At 40.4% G+C, this 19,224-nt stretch overlaps 1 protein-coding gene across 2 annotated transcripts in view; it reads left to right on the top strand.

The window, feature by feature from the left end:
• Positions 1 to 2,932: 2,932 nt before the first annotated feature.
• The window catches only part of ALG14 (ALG14 UDP-N-acetylglucosaminyltransferase subunit), a 45,713-nt gene continuing 29,421 nt past the window's right edge, over positions 2,933 to 19,224 (top strand). For both annotated transcript variants that reach the window (XM_075067801.1, XM_075067802.1), the window contains exons 1-3: positions 2,933 to 3,170; positions 6,393 to 6,544; positions 14,426 to 14,548. In XM_075067801.1, coding sequence (XP_074923902.1) covers positions 3,035 to 3,170; positions 6,393 to 6,544; positions 14,426 to 14,548 — 411 coding nt within the window. In that variant the 5' untranslated portion in view covers positions 2,933 to 3,034. The remainder of the gene's footprint in view (positions 3,171 to 6,392; positions 6,545 to 14,425; positions 14,549 to 19,224) is intronic.

Here is a 19,224-nt window from a genome sequence, read left to right as displayed (position 1 = left end):
AAAGGCCGTACTTTAAGCAGTTTTACTTAAACTCTGAGACTTCCCTGGTGCCAAGCAGTCTGCTGTAAGTACTGGTTGAAATGCCATACTCCTTCCTCCAGCAAAAGTCCCAATGAGCACGGCCTGTAGCACTTGAGCTTCTGAGTTTATTCAGAAAGATCACCAGTTAACTTTCCAGACTTCTTACAATTCACTAGCTTTTCTCCCCATTCAAGGCCAGAGATCTGGCAGATCCTCAATGTATCTCTTCAGCAAGAGCAGGTTTTTCAAAGCAGATCCCTCCCTGCATGCTTCTAATTTTACCCTTATTTTATTATTTAACTCACATTTTTTGATGAGTAACACCAGTCTCCAATAATAAGTGTTCTCTAAAAAGAGGAAGTATACAAAATAAGTAATGCGAGGATGGAGAAAAGAGGGAATCTGATAACCAAATCTGACTGTCATGCTCTCACAGCTATTTACAGATTTCAAGATTGTTTCATCCTTAAGTAGCGGATGCTCAATAGGCCAAATGATGAAAAAAAAAAACAAGGGAGGAAACTGTGTTGGAAAAAATAATGTAAATAAAACAAATCCTATCTACCCTCTCTCCCAGTGACCTGCAACATGAAGACATTTATTTTCATAGAAAGACAGTCTTTTCCTCTGGTGCATTGTCTACATCTAAAATTAGCACTTAAATTGCTTTTGGTGCTAATCATTTTAAAGGGTTAACATGTAAATATGGCATTTCTTGCTGAACACATCTGTTCCCCTTGCCTTATGTTAGGGACAAAAAATAAGCTTCTACTACTCTGTACTCCTGCTGATGCTACATAGACAACAAAGTTATGGTGAAGTGAGCAAGATTTTTTTTTGATCTAGCTCATGTGTCATCAACGGAATTTTCAAGCAAGAACCTGGTTGCTTCCTCCCATTGAAAAGCCATCAGCAAATGACAAGAGACGAAGAAATCTTTGTGAGGTCTTCATAGAAATCTCCCCCCAAATATTCAGTTGGGATGGTGGAGGATCCATGCCTTTGTGCTCACTGTGTATTCCTGATTTCTCGTACCCCAGCAGAATGACTGCAAGACGATTGGTTGCATTTGTGTATACGTGGACAGGATTTTGCCTGTAGAATGATGGTGCATTAGCCAGAAAGACTCAACTTATTTCAGATCCCGCAATGTAGACTGGCAATCAGAAAGCATATTTTTATATGTAAATTGCAGATTTTATAAGGAATTCATAACTGATATGAATCTTTATTAAAAATGAGGATGATTTAATCTTTCAATATTGACAGGCTGGGAGCACAACCCACAAAGATTCTACAGGGATGAACAGATGAGGGAGCCAGTCAAGAAGTAGAGTTGACAGGCAAATGCAGGACTCTTTGGTCAATAGGAAGGCTGGGCCTACAACAGGGTATCTGCAGTGAATTACTGGAGGAACCCTGTAGGAACTTACGCTTCTGCATTAATAAAATATCACCTACTGAAGTGCTACTAAGGTAAATACCTTTCTAAATACTAAAACCATGAAATATGTTATCTTAGTTTTATACATTGTTGTAAATTCAGGGGCATGTTAATTGCATGTACATATTACACCAACTGAGTGATAGCGTGGTTTGTGAGACCCTGAGGGAATCTGGACACTTCAGTGTAACTACATGGATACTTCAGAAAATGATGGACAGAAATCACCATTCAATTTCTCACAATTTGAGCAAACTGGACACTCCTTTCAGATGACGGCAATACGCATGCCGAAAAAGAGAAACTCACAAGATTGAATGGACATAGTACATCTCTCATAATTAAATTCAGTAGCATTGATTTATTCAGGTAGCAGAATTTGTCACTGACATAGTATAGAATTCCAGGAACTTACATAGCCTAGTAACTGTGGCAGTGAAAGCAGATGCCAATTGCTGCTGTTCTCATTAATAAATGAAAATACTTGTAATTATGTATAGGTACAAACCTGCTCTGCCTTTTCTTTAAGCAAAGTCTATTTTATTGGCTTTTATTTAAAAAAAGTCTCTGACGTTTGTTTAGGAATGTGTATGTACTACCCCTGTCTGTACACTAATTAAAAACAGAATTACAGTTAAGTATGGACATTGCTAAAACATTTTTTTGATTACTAAATTTCAGTGAAGCTACTGCTTGAGCAGCAACTACACCCACAGAGTTTGCTGAATCAGTTAGGGTATGGACATTGCTATGCAAATGTGAGGAGCTAGATAGACAATATTATTCCTCCCCCTGAGCGCCCGCTAGCTACAAAGGACTCCAACTTTCTTCTTTACCAAGTGTGCATCTAGGGTGACCAGATGTCCCGATTTTATAAGGCCAGTCCCGATACATGGGGCTTTTTCTTATATAGGCTCCTCTTACCCCTGACTCCCTGTCCTGATTTTTCACACTGGTCAGCCTAGTCAGACAGCAAACGTGAAAAATCGGGACAGGGGGTGGAGGGTAACAGGAAAAGACCCAAAAATTGGGACTGTCCCTATAAAACCAGGATATCTGATCACCCTATATTGGACCCTGTGTTCAGTGAATACCTGCTGCTCCCATCCCTCATGGTCCCACTTGTTCACATACATCCGTCACGCACTAAATCCTTGTCAGCCAAGGGCAGGTTCACAGACCTTTTCACCCGCCCTCAATAACGGCGGCGCTGCAAGGCCCCCGGCGCCCCACACCGAACCCTGGGCTCTAGCTTCAGCTTCCTACTAGCTCACTGCATGGGAGCCCGGCCCCCGCTTCCCCAGGGAGCGCTGGAGCTCGAGGGGAGGGCGGCGACCCTGCGCGTTGCAGCGGTCAGGCGCGAGAGGGCAGCGCAGGCACTCCCTGGGGCGCGCGCGGAAGGACGTGTGTTGACTTTCCGCGGGGGCGGGGAGAAGTGAGTTGCTCGCTCGCCACGTAACGAAGCGCATATACAGAAGCGAGTAAGTTTGAGCTGCTACGGCCTCCATAGTTTTCGCGACGTGTTTTCCTCCTTCTGTGGAATTCCGTGCTAGTTCCTGTCGGGTTTTTATGGACGCCCTCCCGGCTGTGCTGGGCGCCGCTGCCCTGCTGCTCCTGCTGCTCCTCACTGTGCGGCTTCTCCTAGCGAGGCGGAACAGCAGCCCCCGGACAGCTCCCCTCAGCCTCTTGGTGGTGGCCGGCTCCGGTGAGTAGACACGGGCCCGATCCCCGGCCGGCCGGCAGAGGGCAGCAGAGCGCACCGGCAAACTCCCCCGGGAGCGGCGCATGCTGGGAAGTGTAGTCCTGTAGGTGGCTGCTCGGCGGCGGGTAGGCTGGTGCATGCCGGGAAGCTTGCTCGAGTCTTGCACGACGGCGTGGTTTGGACCTGTAGTGTCCCCAAAACAGCTCTGTCCTGAAATGGAGAGTGGCCGCGGGGCGGGGCTCCTGCGGCAGCGCGGCCGCCTCGGCGGGAGGGATACAGGGAAGCAAGAGGCAGCTAAGGGAGGGCGGTGGAAAGTGGAGGTAGGCGGGTGAGGGCCGAGGGACAATATGCGGAAACTCGTGGGGGCTTTAACAGAGAACCCAGGGTGATGCTCGCTGCTCGGAGATGCTCAGGGAGTCAGAGGTCCTGCTTCGGCAACCAGGTGGGCCAAAGAGCAAAACGCACCTGGGCTGGGGCAGGGCCGGTTCCAGGGGTTTTGCCGCCTCAGGCAGCCCCCCCCCAAAAAAGTCACGATCTGCGGCAATTCAGCAGGAGCAGGGCCGACTCTAGCCATTTCGCCGCCCCAAGCAGGGCGGCATGCCGCGGGGGGCACTCTGCCGCTCGACGGTCCCGCGGCTACGGTGGACCTCCCGCAGGCTTGCCTGCGGATGCTTCACCGGAGCCGCGGGAGGAGCGGACCCTCCGCAGGGACGCCTGTGGGAGGTCCACTGGAGCCGCCTGCCACCCTCCTGGCAACCGGCAGAGCGCCCCCCGTGGCGTGCTTGGTGCGCTGGGGCCTGGAGCCGGCCCTGAGCAAGAGGTCCTTCGCTCCGAGCGGGAGCGAGGGACCCTCCACCGAATTGCCACCGAAGAGCTAGACTTGCTGCCCCTCTCCAGAGTCCCCGCCCAAAGCACCTGCTTGCTAAGCTGGTGCCTGGAGCCAGCCCTGGGCTGAGGGAGAGAGGGCGATACATTCCACACTACGGAGAGTAATGCTATTAGTGCGGTGTTTTATGCTTCTGCTGTAATATGCACGACCACTTCATCCACCACTAGGTGACAGAGCAGTATTTTATTATGTTAAGAGTGTAACCTTTCCATTGCTAGGATTACAAAATCAAGCTCCAGTACTCATGGGGTCCTTTGCTACGATCCTATACAGATTTATTAATAATATTGACATGTATCCCCCGCTGGGATGGAGCACTGGGGCTGTAATACAGCTTGGCAACACCACACAGCTGTATGGGCAGCACGTGAATGATAGGATGTAGAGGGAAATTACATTAAATACATCTTTTAAGATCTTGCTATGATTTCAAGGAAACAAACACTAGCTGTATCACTTATTCTTAAGGCACAGAAAACAAAGTGTGAAAGACACCCTCTGCAAGGAAATGTGAGGTTAAGAACAGAGGGAGTGGGCCTCTTCTTGAATGACAACAGAAGAGTATGTTGTACAATACACACAAATCTAAAGAGAAGAATTAAGAATGTAGTAGCGTCTTTCACTCATTTTTAGCTTGTTTTACGAGCCACCTGCAGGGCATACTTGAGATTTTTACTTATTTTTTTTCTTAAACTTCATTTTTGCTTTCTTAAAAAAAATACATTATATCTGCTATGTGAAAATCACATCAAACCCAGTTAAGGATTAAAGTAATTTTTAATAAATAAATCACACTGACAAAGATATAATCGAGTTTGAACCTGGGAGCCTCCTCCTATAGTGCCACTATAATAGATTTAAATATAAAGATTTTAAACTTTTAATCCCACTCCTGATCTAAGGAGATCTCCTAAAGAACACTTCTAAAAATATTGTGCAAAAATGTATGTAAAATTGTCAATTACATTTTTTTGCTTAGGTGCTGAAATATGGCAGTCTAGATACCATGGTTTTTTTTCTGTCAGTCTCCTGCGTTGTATGCATGCCATAGGCGCTTATGGCATATTTTGAGTGTGAGTCTTCCAGACGATATTTGCCACCAGTGAAAATGGACTGCAGCTGGCAGAGTACAACTGGTTTTATTTACTTTAGTTTGGTCTACCTCTGCAACTCCATGGCAGAGTGAAAGTAACTAGGGCCCCAATCCTGCAAACACATGTACTGAAATGAAGCATGTGCATAACTGCAAGATCAGAGCTTAAAATAGAATCTGATCCTGCATACCCTAAGGACAGGGAATTCCCATAAGCTTTAATGAGTGTTGCACTAGGGGTCATATTCAGTTTCACTATTCAACTGGGTACCTGCGTTGTGTGTCTTTGCACATGAGCATAGTGTAACTGTGTGCCTACTCCTTCTAAAAAAAGAGAAAAAACATGCAGGAGGAAGAAAGGAATAAAAATGAGAAGTGGCTACATTTTAAGACCGGCCCACCAAAATTTTGGTACCCAAAGTTGTCAAGTTGTCATGTTATTATATAGAGTTCCATGAGGTTCTATTAACAGGCAAATTGACTATTTCTGGGACGATATGACGGTCCTTCAGCTGTTATAGTTGTGTTACCTTGACATACAGGACCAAACTTTGTTTTAACCATATTATTAAAATCACTTTACAGCCCCGCGAAGATCAGGCACTAGATTAGTTACACTGGTAGAAGCTAGTGAAAAGCAGGTGGCAGGGCAGAATTGGAGTGATGCAAGGACATTTCTAACCACAGTATCCCACGTTGCTTCCAGAGGGCTAGCATAGACCCAAAAGTGTTGGTGCTGGCTGGTAAGGGGATCATGACCAGGAATGGCTTGCATATAGTGATAACATGTCCAAGTCTTTAAGTCTGACCATAGGATATAGTTAAGACAGGTGTCAAACTCCATCCTCTTTGCAAATTGCAAGTGTGCTGTAAACAGGTAGAGATTCAACTGTGCTATAACCAGAACAGTTGTGTATGCCACAAATACAGCTAAGACAGGAAGTTGGAAAACAAGAACTCTACAGTATGTTCTCTGTATGGGCCTGGTCCAACTCCCATTTAAAATCAGTGAGTCTTTCAATTCACTTCAGTGAGAGGTGAACAGTCTCCATATTACCTTAACCATGACAAACAGCCCCTAATTAAATTCCCAGCTCTCAGAGGAGGGTGAGTGATGCTAATATTAACAGTGTCTCTCAAACGAAGAAGTGACCCCCCAGCAGCATGTTTTCAAATGGCAGCTGCTAAATATTTCATATACTAACTAGCTTCAATGGTTTTTTCCATCCCACTCCACCTCCAGGAGGACACACAACAGAAATCCTGAGGTTACTCAGCAGTTTGTCCCAGTCATACTCTCCTCGACATTACATTTTTGCAGATTCAGATAAGATGAGTGAAGATAAAATACGTACTTTTGAACAAAAAAGAGCTGAAACTTTCTCCAATTCCCAGGTAAGTTAAATACGTACTCATAAGAAAGCTTGATCATTTGTACGTGATATAATACAGTAGACCCTCAGAGTTATGAATACCAGAGTTACAAACTGACTGGTCAACCAAACATCTCATTTGGAATGGGAAATATGGAGTCAGGCAGCAGCAGAGACCAAAAAAAAAAGCAAATACAGTATGATACTGTGTTAAATGTAAACTATGAAAAAATAAAGGGAGAGTAGCATTTTTCTTCTGCATAGTAAAGTTTCAAAGCTGTAGTAAGTCAACGTTCGGTTGTAAAACTTTTGAAAGAACAACCATAATGTTTTGTTTAGTATTACGAACATTTCAGAATTATGAAGAACTTCCATTCTTGAGATGTTTGTAACTGAGGTTCTACTGTAGTTTAAAACACCTTTTAAAGGATTACTGAAACCAGTAATGTTACTGTTTAAATATTGAATCAATTTGAAAAAATATTTTCAGCTAAAAATTCTTAAGGCTGTATTTGAATTTGCTTGTGCTTTTTTCTGATAACTTCACGTAATATCTGTCATTTCTGAAAAATTAAGTGAGGAGGATAGCTCAGTGGTTTGAGCATTGGCCTGCTAAACACAGGGTTGGTGAGTTCAATCCTTGAGGGGCCACTTAAGAATCTGAGGCAAAATCAGTAACTTGGTCCTGCTAGTGAAGGCAGGCGGCTGGACTCAGTGAACTTCAGGGTCCCTTCCAGTTCTGTGAGATAGTTATATCTCCATATATTATTATTATTCAAGTGAACAGAACTGTTACATTTATATTATAGGACACTGTAAACTTAATATAGTAGATTAAAAAAAAATTAAAAATAGTTTCAGATCCAGACTTGTTCCCAAGTCTCCCTACCAGTTTTGGTGGAATTTCTCACATGTATCTATCTTTTTTTTTTTTTCATTACCTTGTGAAAAGACCCACATATACAATAGGAAAATAACTATTGGGGGATAGCGACTATCATAACTCGCTATCTAATACACAAAGTAACCAAACAACAATCTTTTTTTTTAGTTTCTTAAGTGTTGTAATAATGTTGTTACTATCTAACAGTAAAAAAATAAGTATTCAAGCAAAGGTATGGTTTAAGTTGATGGTTAATATACATTAATTCTCAAATATCTGAAGTGTTTTGTATTAGAAAAACTAGAACAATAATAAATTTGATTTAAGTATGTTTGATATTTTATTTTTGTTGTATTTTATATTTCGGGCTTCAACTGAATGCACATTGCACATCTCTTGAGTTTGGTATTTTTGTGAGCATTTATTAGCATGAATTGCATTCCGATTTGTAGCCTGATCCATCTAATTGAATTCTCTCACATTAAGTGCTAATTCTCTTTTATCGCCATATCACATTTGTCTACTTAGAGGTATTTATTGCATAATAATAGCATGACTCGATCATAAGCCTCTTCCCAAATCTGGACCTTACGTCCATAATCTGGGTGCTTAGTATGAACCTCCAAGCTTAATTACCAGCTGGATCTTATCTCGCTGCCCACAACCAGGAATCCGTGCCTGGTACACTGAGCCCCCCAACCTTCCCTGGGGAACCCCCAAGACTCAGATGCTTGAGCTCCAACAAAGGAAAGAAACCACTTCCCTTCCCCCTCCCTCTCCCACCCAGACTTTCTCTCTGGGCTAACCGAGAGTATTGATGCAATCCTCTTTACATCACAATACAAGAAGCATGTCTCCTTTATTCCACAAAGAGACAAACCCCAAATACAAGGAAACAGAAAAGATTCTCTCTCTCTTCCCCGTAGCTTCTTCCCGCCCTGGGACACTAGGAGATTAAACAGAGAGCGTAGTGTTTCCCCTCCCCCCTGTCTTTCTTTCTCCTTAACCAGAGAAAAACTCAAACAGGTTTTTAAAAAAGAAAGATTTATATAAAAAAAGAAAGAACAAAGACGATCAAATCATTCTCTGCATGCAAGATGACAAATACAGGGCTATTGCTAAGAGAAATATGAATAAACAGTCTGATCAAAAAGATATCCAATTTGAAACATTCCAGCAAGTTACACACATGTAAATACACCCAAAACAACATAAAAGCCTATATTGTTTTTCTACCTGTACTTACAAGTTGGAAACAGAAGATTAGAGAAGAAAGAAAGCTTCTCATAGCTGAGAAGATAAACAAAAGACCTCAGATGTCCAAAAATTCCCTCCCTGACTTTGAAAAATCCAGTTTCCTGATTGGTCCTCTGGTCAGGTGTTTGGTTCCCTTTGTTAACCCTTTACAGGTAAAAGAAACATTAACCCTTAGCTATCTGTTTATGACAGACTCGCTGCTTATATAAGGCCTGATCCAATTCCCAGTGAAGTCAGTATGAAGATTCTTATTGACCTCACTTGAAATTGGATTGGGTCCATAAAGTACAAAGCAATAAAATAAAGCTACTTGTTTATATAGTCTGTCTCATCTTGAGCAAATGGTCCAATTTACTTGAATTGAACTACTTTTATGGTCAGGGTTTGCAGGATCCATTTTGATGACACTTTTGTTGACTTCAGTAATACTAGTCACAATATTAAGCACTATATTTATTATTAAGCATTTGCAGAATTGGCCTCTTAATATTCAAAGCAGGAGTTGCTAAAGTGTTAAGTGTGGAATATGGAATTCTGGAGTGCTACTTGCAGCACCGTCATCTTTGAAGATAACTGCAAGGTCTTGGACACCACAGGACAAGTCTTGGTCCAGATGGGGACTATTCAGTTTTAAGATTGAGCTTGGGATATAGGACCTGTAGCCTTTTCAACCACACTGTTGTATTAAAGGTGAAAACACCTGCACTCCTTTTAAAGTAAGCTAGGTGCAGCCACAAGGTTCCAGCCAGCTGCCAGTGTGATTGTATCACTACAGTAGGAGCGTCCAAATGTAAATAAAAAATGTTTTTCATAAGTCTGTGGTGAACCTAAATGAAAATAATGTAGCATCTTGTTTCATTAGCATATTTTTGCTGGGAATTTATATTAAAGATTAAGGGAAGAGTCATTCTGTCTTAGCAATTGTCTTTTTCCTTCTACTTATCTAATGCAGAAGTGAAGTGGAAGAAAGTTTTTCCTTCTTTAGAACAAAATACAGTGTCTAAATAATGTACAGTGGGATGAAGAGAAGATTTTGGTGTAAACTTTATGTTTAAAGTCCCTCTCATGGCCACTCAACTGATAAAATAGTTGGATAATTAGCATTCTTAATAAAAATAGTTCTGAAATCTTTATATTATGCAGTATTTTGCTAGCGTGTTTTTAGCCAAACGTATAAGTAAAATATAGTTTTCTCTAAACAAGTTTGGTGTTTGGTATTCTTTTTTTTGGGGTGGGGGAGGAGGGAGGTTGAGTCCCCATCTGTCTCCCCCCCCTGCCCCCCCACTATTGTGTTTTCGTTAAAGGTTGAAAGTAGGAAGGAACCCATTGTGAGGGTCTGAGGCTGACCTTTCGGTAACAGATGTTTTTTCCTTTGGAAAAAGAGTCTCAACTCTTCTGAAAAATGTAGGTTGCCCACTCTATAAACATATTCAGTGTGGAGAGATAGTAGAAAGACCACCATTACCTGCAGCATAGATGACTCGCCTTCAGCCAGCTGAGGAGCACACCAGCATGGAGTATGGTTTCAGCCTGTCACTTGTTGCAGCATGTGGAGAGGGGGCAGGAAAAGCTTGAGGGATTTAACATGTTCTCTTTTGAGTGTACACATATTAAAGCTCTCCTGCTCCTTTGCATATGATTGGAAACACAGTGAGTTGTATCTTGCAGAGCTTCCCCATCCTTCTTCTGTCAAGTGGGTCATTTTTCCTTTTCCCAGGGAAAGCTGGGAATTGAATCACTGTCACAGGGTGTATCTGCCGTATAGTACACCCTTCCAGCTGAGTGGTACTGTAGATGTTTCCTCATGTCATCAATAAGTTCACCAAGGCTTTATATAGGGAACAAAGACCAAATACAAATATAAACAAGCTGTGACAGTATCTCCCATAAGGCTCTCTGGAAATATGCTTAGAATGTGTTTTATGCTACATATGCCATGTAACACATCTACATAAAGGTTATGATTTACTGAATGTATTAATCCTATTTGCATGTATGTATCATTTTTGTATTCGACATTATGAATGTTGGCTGGCTTGATTTCTAAATAACCTTAGTAGAGCATTTGGTCAGTTCCTGGAGAAAGGAATGTTGAAATTAAGTACTTAATGAAGAAACACTTAAAGGACAATGGATTTTGGAATGCTCCAATCCACATTAGAGGTCTACTTGAGGACATTCAAGGTAGCATGTAGACAATGGATGCTACCTGTAAAAACTGAGAGTCATGCATGGACATGTGACTTTCCCAGGTGACTCCTAAACTCCATCTCAGAGCTGGACTTTGCATAGGAGTGAGGAGAGGGTCTCCACCTACAAGAGAGAGACTATTTAAACCCCTGGGAGACCCCCCCCCCATTTTGTCTTCAGTTGCCTAAAGAGAGAGCATCTCCACCCCTCAGGATACTTGGAAGAAACTGGAACAAAGGGCAGTGACTGCAGTGGGTATGAGTGATTGCTGAACCCAGGCTAAAAAGAGATTAGTCTGTAAGAGGGAGCATTCTGGAACTGTATGCAGTCTGATTAGACATAGATTTGTCCATTTTATTTTATTTTGCTTGGTGACTTACTTTGTTCTGTCTGTTACTACTTGGAACCACTTAAATCCTACTTTCTGTATTTAATAAAATCATTTATTAATTAACTCAAGGGTATGTATTAATACCTGGGGGAGCAAACAACTGTGCATATCTCTCTATCAATGTTATAGAGGGCGAACAATTTATGAGTTTACTCTGTATAAGCTTTATAGAGAGTAAAATGGATTTATTTGGGTTTAGACCCCATTGGGAGTTGGGCATCTGAGTGTTAAAGACAGGAACACTTCTGTTAGCTGCTTTCAGGTAAACCTGCAGCTTTAGGGAAAGTAATTCAGACCCTAGGTCTATATTGGAGCAGACGGGAGTGTCTGGCTCAGCAAGACAGGGTGCGGGAGTCCTGAGCTGGTAGGGAAAGCAGGGGTAGAAGTAGTCTTGGCACATCAGGTGGCAGCTCTCAGGAGGGTTTCTGTGATCCAACCCGTCACACAAGCTTTCACCCCTATGTCTTAGCTAGGAGACTAATTTCAGTCTCAGTTTTTGTTCCCACCTAGGTTTACCATTCCTTTCCAGCAGGGTTGTTTCAGCTCAGGTCCCTTTCCTGGAGTTAGGCCTCTTGCCACTACTTGGCAAGAGTCCTTCTGAACTGCAACTCTTCTCTGGGACAGCATATATTTTCTGACAGGCTTGGCTTCCTTCCATCATATAGGAATTCCCTGTTCTTCAGAACACACCTTCCCAGACCCCTCATCCAGTGAGCTTTCCTGGACACTCTTCATCAGGAACTTCCTGTCTATAGAATCCACCTCAGCTAAGACCTGGTAACCCTTTATCAGGCTTACTAGCTAATCAGCTGACAACCAGCCAGAGCATTTAATTACTTGCAGGTGGGTTTGAGTTGGCTTGTTCTTCCTTACAGGAGTGTGTCTCAAGTAGGCTAGTCTCTGACTCTTTTTAAAGGGCAGGTCCCCATGACAGTTTACATGGATTGAACAGAAATAAAACAGCAATAATCAACAGGTTCTTAACAGAAAATCTCCTTAGTCATTAAGTAAACAAGTTATTTTGCACAAAAGCAAATTTAACCAAAATCCCTTCCCCAGTATCTAATTTCTTTGAAAGGATTACAGTGTGTTCAACTGAACACACTGTAATGGGCCATGGCAATGGCAAGCTTTCACTACCTCTCCTTGCATGCTTCGGCAAAATAATAAAAAAGTCACCAGATAATACAGGGCTACAGGACTGATGTTTAAACTTACAGTTCACTAGTCTCATCTGTTGTTGAACTTCTGGTTTCAACAATTTGATGTTTGACTAACAATGAAAAAGCAATTATAAATAAACACAACCTTATAAAATCATATTGGAGATGAAAAAGACCAATTGGTCCATATCTAGTATATGAGCATGATATGTTGACTTCCATTAAAAGATCTATCAGATTTAAGTGCTTACTGTTAGCCTTTGTATCATAGTAGAGATGAAGCATGTTACTGCAAGAATTAAATTTCTAAAAAAAAAAAAAAGTAGGTCGGGGCTGGTGGAAATCGTAAGTTTAAAACTTTCTTAGTTAACTATGTATAGATAAGCTTTCTACGGTTTTTCTTACGGAATGTCATTTCTGAAAGGCATTCCATACAGCCATTGTGTCAAGTTCCCTCATACACTATGGTAACTTTCATTTATTTATATGACACTGTGCAGTTCAGTGCTTTTGGCACAAGCCTCCCTTCTATAAAATTCCATGTCAAGATTTAATACAGTCTATAGTTGTTAAACAGAATGTTTTCACAAAATGTCATAACACAGATGACTTAAAATAACAGTATTTAAAGAAAAAAGTTTTTGTGACAATAATGCAAGTTTGTATTTAAAATGTGTAGCCACATTAGAAAGTCTATTGGAATAATGCTATATTCTGTCACTTCTGCTGCTTTTTAACGATTCTTTCCAGCCCTCTGTACAACTTTTCTCTTTATCTTTAGTTTACTTTTTTTAAACAAGTAACTGTCTTAAAACTTGGTCTCTCCTAACTTCAAACCACCACTCATCAGGGAAACATGATTTTAGCTAAGACTGGTGTATTTAGAATGCGTGGAGACTATGGTTTCGGTGAACAGATTAGGAATATTTTACTTCTAGGTCATCAGTTGGAATTCTGCCAAGTTGATGGTGACTGAGACTCATTACCATTTGATTATTGTTTGGTGGCCTTCGTGAAATGAGTTAGCAGCTTCTGGGCAGTTCTTAGGAAATAGTTGTCGACCTCACTAAGCTGCTATCACACATGGCACGTTTGTTTGGAGTTTCACTGAAGGTCACCTTTTCATTGTGCATAGACACTGACTTTTGACCCATCTGTGTGTTCTAGAATTGTTTCCATCAGGTCCAAAAGCCTACTAGCAAGGATGTGTGGAATCTTAGTACTGTTATTCATGTGCTATCTATGGGGAGGGGGGGGGCGCGGAATACATTTCAAATTCTGCGATTTAATAATCTTTCTTGATTATTGAATGTTCTCTCTCTCCCCCTTCCTTGAATTTACTAGTTGCTAAAGAAATTGACAATATTATTTTTCTCAATTATTAATTTCTTTATTCAAACACTTTTCCTGTCAGGTTTGTTGCTGATCCATTCATTTAAAGGATAGGAATATCATTTATTTAATAAAATTTTTTTGAAATCATGATTAAAACAACGGAGTATCCTGGCCACTGACGCATTAGATTCTCTTCTTGCTTACCTCAGTTTTTACATTACTATAACACAACTCCCAGTTTATGCTTGCAAAAGTCAAAAACTTGTATCTGATGAGTATAAACATAAAAATGTCTTCACAATGCTTTATGTTGTCCACTAGGTGGGGCACTAAGTTAACATGTTGCAGATGAGGTTGCTCCTTATGTGTATTTTTATTGCGCTAGAAGTATTTTAAAGTAATGTGGGATGGGACAGGGAGCAGAGTTCTGGTATTGTAGTTCTGGTATTCTGGTATACAAGACACATAATTTTTTTACAACACCCCAAAGTGTGCTATTCGTTTTATACAATAAAGTTCTTGACCAGAGGGTTTGCACTCCAGATTTTAGAAATAACAAGTGCATGTAATAAGGAAACATACAAAATGAATGACAAACGTTTTTATAGTGACATTGATATGTATGCTGTCACATCTCCTGCAGAAGGAATGTAATTTAATTCAGTTTATCCTGCTCTCTTCCAGTTTACCTTTAATCGTATTCCCAGATGTCGGGAGGTGTACCAGTCTTGGAGCTCTTCAGTACTGACAACACTGTACTCCATACTTTACTCCTTTCCTTTGACTTTCAGACTAAAGCCAGATTTGGTATGTAAAACAAGCCTTGTTAATGGTGAAATGCTAATCTGTTCTAAAAGAGAGTAGCTGTTTGGGTTATCAAACCATTAATGAATATACAATGTGTGTACACTTAGGCTTACAGTCCTACTTGAGTAAAACTCCCATTAAGAAAGGACCTCAGGATCAGGCTAGAATGGTATGCTAGAACAAAATCCATGCTCCTCCTTACCAATCCAAAATTCTGTGTTTCTACTTAACAGTAGACTAAATTCTTAAACAGATGAAGCTATGCAGTGCTTTCACTGTCTGCTATTAAAGATGCCTATGATACCATCTACAAAGGCAACAGAATTTTGAACTGATGTCAGGGAAGATATTTCTCTGTAGTAGGATATCTGAGTAATACCCTGATTATGCTTAATAGAGAACCTTTGGCATTATAGTAAGTAGTGCAGTTGTCAAATATGACTGTGTGGCTTCACAGTCCGGAACTGCATGTTGGAAAGGACACCCTGTGGATTTCTTAGTAGCCACTAAAAAGAAGGGAAGTGTTTAAATTTTATCCTGGAAAATCTACAGTTGGTCTCTGTGGCTGGGGCCCTGTAAAATATCTGTAGTCCGGTGGCTGTGGAAGATAATAATTATTGACTTTAGCCTGAAATGTGGCCTAATTACTTACTGAGTGATGTATGGCAAAGAATATTTTATGAAATTTGCCAAATTTAATTGACATACTGTATGTAATTTTATATATTTTAAAGTAAAGTAGAATCTTTGTAATTGGCACTTTCAGGTGTCAAGTAAATGATTGTCCCAGTTAAGTAAGTTTCTTAGCAGTATCTCATGCATATTCACTTTAATGAATTACTTAGTATACTAAGCACCTAAGAATATATTAAAGTAAGTTTAAATCTCTTGTCATCCATATTAAAATAGGGATGCAGCAGGAAACAAACATAGTGTTGCATATTAGAAATCTAGGATACCAATGTATCCCTTTAGGTTTGCAAGGTAACTTGGTAACAAGGTCATTTGTAAGGTAACTCCCTTCTCTTCATATGTCAGTATATTTATCCCTGCATCTGTAATTCTCACTCCATGCATCTGAAGAAGTGGAGGGTTTTGCCCATGAAAGCTTATGCCCAAATAAATCTATTAGTCTTTAAGGTGCTATCGAATTCCTCCTTGTTTTTGTGGATACAGACTAACACAGCTACCCCTCTGATACCTTAGGTTTGCAAGTAACTTAGCAAACTTCATTGAAGCTGATTGCATTCCCTCCATCATGCTGGTAGAAGCTGACACAGTCCAGATAGCAGGTGCTTGTTGATCGTTATCTCTGCATGAAGTAGGAATGCAGTAGCACAAGCTACCTGCAATCCTTGTTCTTTAGCCTTAAGAGTGGGTGTGGCCCATCTAGGCAGGGCAGGTTCAGACCAAACAGTACTTCACTTGAGTAGTACATGTTAATAGGATTCTGACTAAATTTTAAAACTGCCCTGTTTCTGTATTTCTCTCTTTAGCACAGAGCCTTGGGGCACTTACTGGCCAGTCTAGCTTCAGGTATCCATTTTCATAGACTTTTCAACTACATGTCAATTTATTAAATTTTAGAGTCACTGAAATTAATTACTTAGCCTGTTCCCTGGCAATGATCTCATTTAAGTAGATATGCCGCTTACCAAAATGTAGATTAGATGTAACCTATTGTAGTAATTTTTTTCATTTGTCCTCAAATATGTAAATTCATGCTATTTAAAGCCAACATATTTCTGTTACTATCACCCAGTGCATTTTAATAAATCATAAGCATTCAAAATTTTGTCATTCTTCCATTTAGTAAAGATGCACCCACCACAAAAAATTTGAATTGGAACCTAACTTTACCAAAGTTAGTGTGCTTGGATTCAGGGTTTTGGTTCTGACCCATCTCTAATATAATCTTCAGTTATCTAATATAGTTATTCTAAATAGCATCAAGATTAACTCCATATGCAGTACACTGCAACAAGATAGTTTCTGTAAAGCAGTGGTTCTCAACATCTCCAGACTACTGTACCCCTTTCAGGAGTCTGATTTGTCTTTTGTACACCCACGTTTCACCACTTAAAAACTACTTGCTTACAATATCAGACATAAAAATACAAAAGTGTCACAGCACACTATTTCTGAGAAATTGCTTACTTTCTCATTTTTACCATATAATTATCAAATAAATCAATTGGAATATAAATATTGTATGTACATTTCAGTTATATAGAGCAGTATAAACAAGACACTGTCTGTCTATATGAAATTTTAGCTTGAAGTGACTTCTAGTGCTTTTCATGTATCAGATTATTTGGATTGGAAGGGACCTCAGGAGGTCATCTAAGGCTACGTCTACACTACAGGATAAATTCGAATTAGCTTAAACCGATCTTATAAAACAGATATTGTAAAGTCGATTGTGCGCGTCCCACACTAGCACATTAATTCAGTGGTGTGCGTCCATGTCCGAGGCTAGCATCGATTTCTGGAGCAGTGCACTGTGGGTAGCTACTGTAAAATAATGAGGCAATATATCGATTTCCCTCCACACTAACACTATTCCGATATAGTATATTGATTTTAGCATTACTCCTCTCTTTTTAGGAAGTGCCAGAATCGATTTAAAGAGCCCTTTAAATCGATATAAAGAGCAGTGTAGTGTGGACGGGTGCAGAGTTAAATCGATTTAACGCTGTTAAAATCGGTTTAACAGCGTAGTGTAGACCAGGCCTAAGTCCATCCCCCTGCTCAAAGCAGGACCAATCCCCAACTAAATCCCTAAATGGCCCCCTCAAGGATTGAACTCACAACCGAATGTTCAAACCACTGAGCTATCCTCTTCCCCCCCTTATGAAACTAGGCAAATATCTAGATGAGTTAATATATACCCCCTGGAAGACCTCTGCATATCCCTAGGGATACATGTATCCCTGGTTGAGAACCACTACTGTAAATGATCTGTTTATGGGCCTGGTCCTAGTCTCATTGGCTTAATTGGTGCAGAGAAGTTTGTGCACAGCAAACCTCACACACAGTTTAAATAAAACAGAAGATCAAGGAGAAGTCATGTGTGGAGAGTATAGCAGGGGGCTCCACAATTACCTTTTCTTTGCTTTTCTTTTTTAACTAAAGCGCCTTTTATCCAAATTAAATGGACAGCCTGTAGGAGATCAGAGTAATGAGTGCATTAGGAAATTGCCTTGCTACAGTAGTGGTTTCATTTAATGGGTATCAATTTTATTGAGTTATCATTATGAGTGAAATTGACTGGAAAATCTAACTGAGCAGCTTAATATGCTATCAAAGGAGCCGACATGGAAAATCATATGAGAAGAACGCTGTGAAGTAACTAACTGTTATATAATTCAATTGATCCTTTGTTTGTAAGAGGAACTTAAAATGACTGTGACATTTGCAGCAGACTCAGAATTGTCAGAACTTATGTTAAAATTGCTAATCTATTGATAGTTTAGTACTCATGTAATGCTTTTGACATTATAAAAAAAAAAGTCTGTCTTGATAAAATGAATAATAGTTTAAAGAAATACTACATCTTTGCCAAGGTCCATAAGCCCTTTGCACTGAAATCTTCCACACTTCTATTTATTAAGAAAATTTAAGAACATTGTAAATTTGTAAATGTCATAGATACGTGATCACTTCAAAATACATGAGAATAAAAGTCAGAGTGCTCGTAAAGATTATAGAATAGTTACAAGGGCAAAAATAGAGAACAAAATGCCTTTTTTGCCAATAAAAAGATTCTAGATGTGTAGTACGTGAAACAATTGCTTATATTTAACTTTCCTTGGGTGAAAGTGTGGTTAGTGGACCGCAGCTCCCTACATTCTTGGCAGAATATCATGTTCCTTAGTTTATAAGACTTAGGAGTGGGGAAAATGAATACTAGAATTGAGTTGACAGTATTTGCGTAAGATTTTTGATATAAAAATCAGCACCCAAATATTACTTTGCTTAGTGTTCCTAAATTTATCAGATCAAGTAAAGAACTGAGTATTTGTAACATTGGAAGCTATAGAGACTCTAGGTTTTATAAGTGTAGGCAAATATTTTTCTGTTGTACTTTTTCTTGGGAAAGAGGAGGAGTGTGGAATACTTCTAAATCTTTTATATATAGGAATGACTTATCCTACAAATCCTTGTACACCTAAAACCCCTGTTGACTTTAGTGGATGTTTTTAGGAGCATGAGGAATGCAACATCTGGCCTTCATGAAGTGAAACATGTCCTGGGCATCAGAAAGCCCCAAATGCAGCAGAACTGATGCAGTTCCACTCTTCAGTAGGTGGAGGACAAGGAGAGTCCTGCAGTGAGCTCCCTGTGTACCACAAAGGAAAGCTTTGCAGTGGGTAGACTTACGATGACATAACTAGTGGGTCCATGGACCAAAAAAAAGGGTATAAGGGAAGCAGCAGACTCAGCTGCACTGGTGTTACGTGCCTTGTGTCTTAGGCCACGTATACACTACGGGATAATATCGAATTAGCTAAAATTGGTCTAATAAAATTGATATTATAAAGTCTAAAGTGAGCGTCCACACGAGGCACGTTAATTCGATAGTGTGCGTCCATGGTCCCTGGCTAGCATCGATTTCTGGAGCGGTGCACTGTGGGTAGCCGTTCCGCAGCTATCCCATAGTTCCCAGTCTCCCC

Source organism: Chelonoidis abingdonii, chromosome 7 (genome assembly GCF_003597395.2).
Source record: "Chelonoidis abingdonii isolate Lonesome George chromosome 7, CheloAbing_2.0, whole genome shotgun sequence".
NCBI classification, from domain to species: domain Eukaryota; kingdom Metazoa; phylum Chordata; order Testudines; family Testudinidae; genus Chelonoidis; species Chelonoidis abingdonii.
Note: the sequence above shows the minus strand (reverse complement) of the source record. Positions and strands in the feature narration are given on the sequence as shown.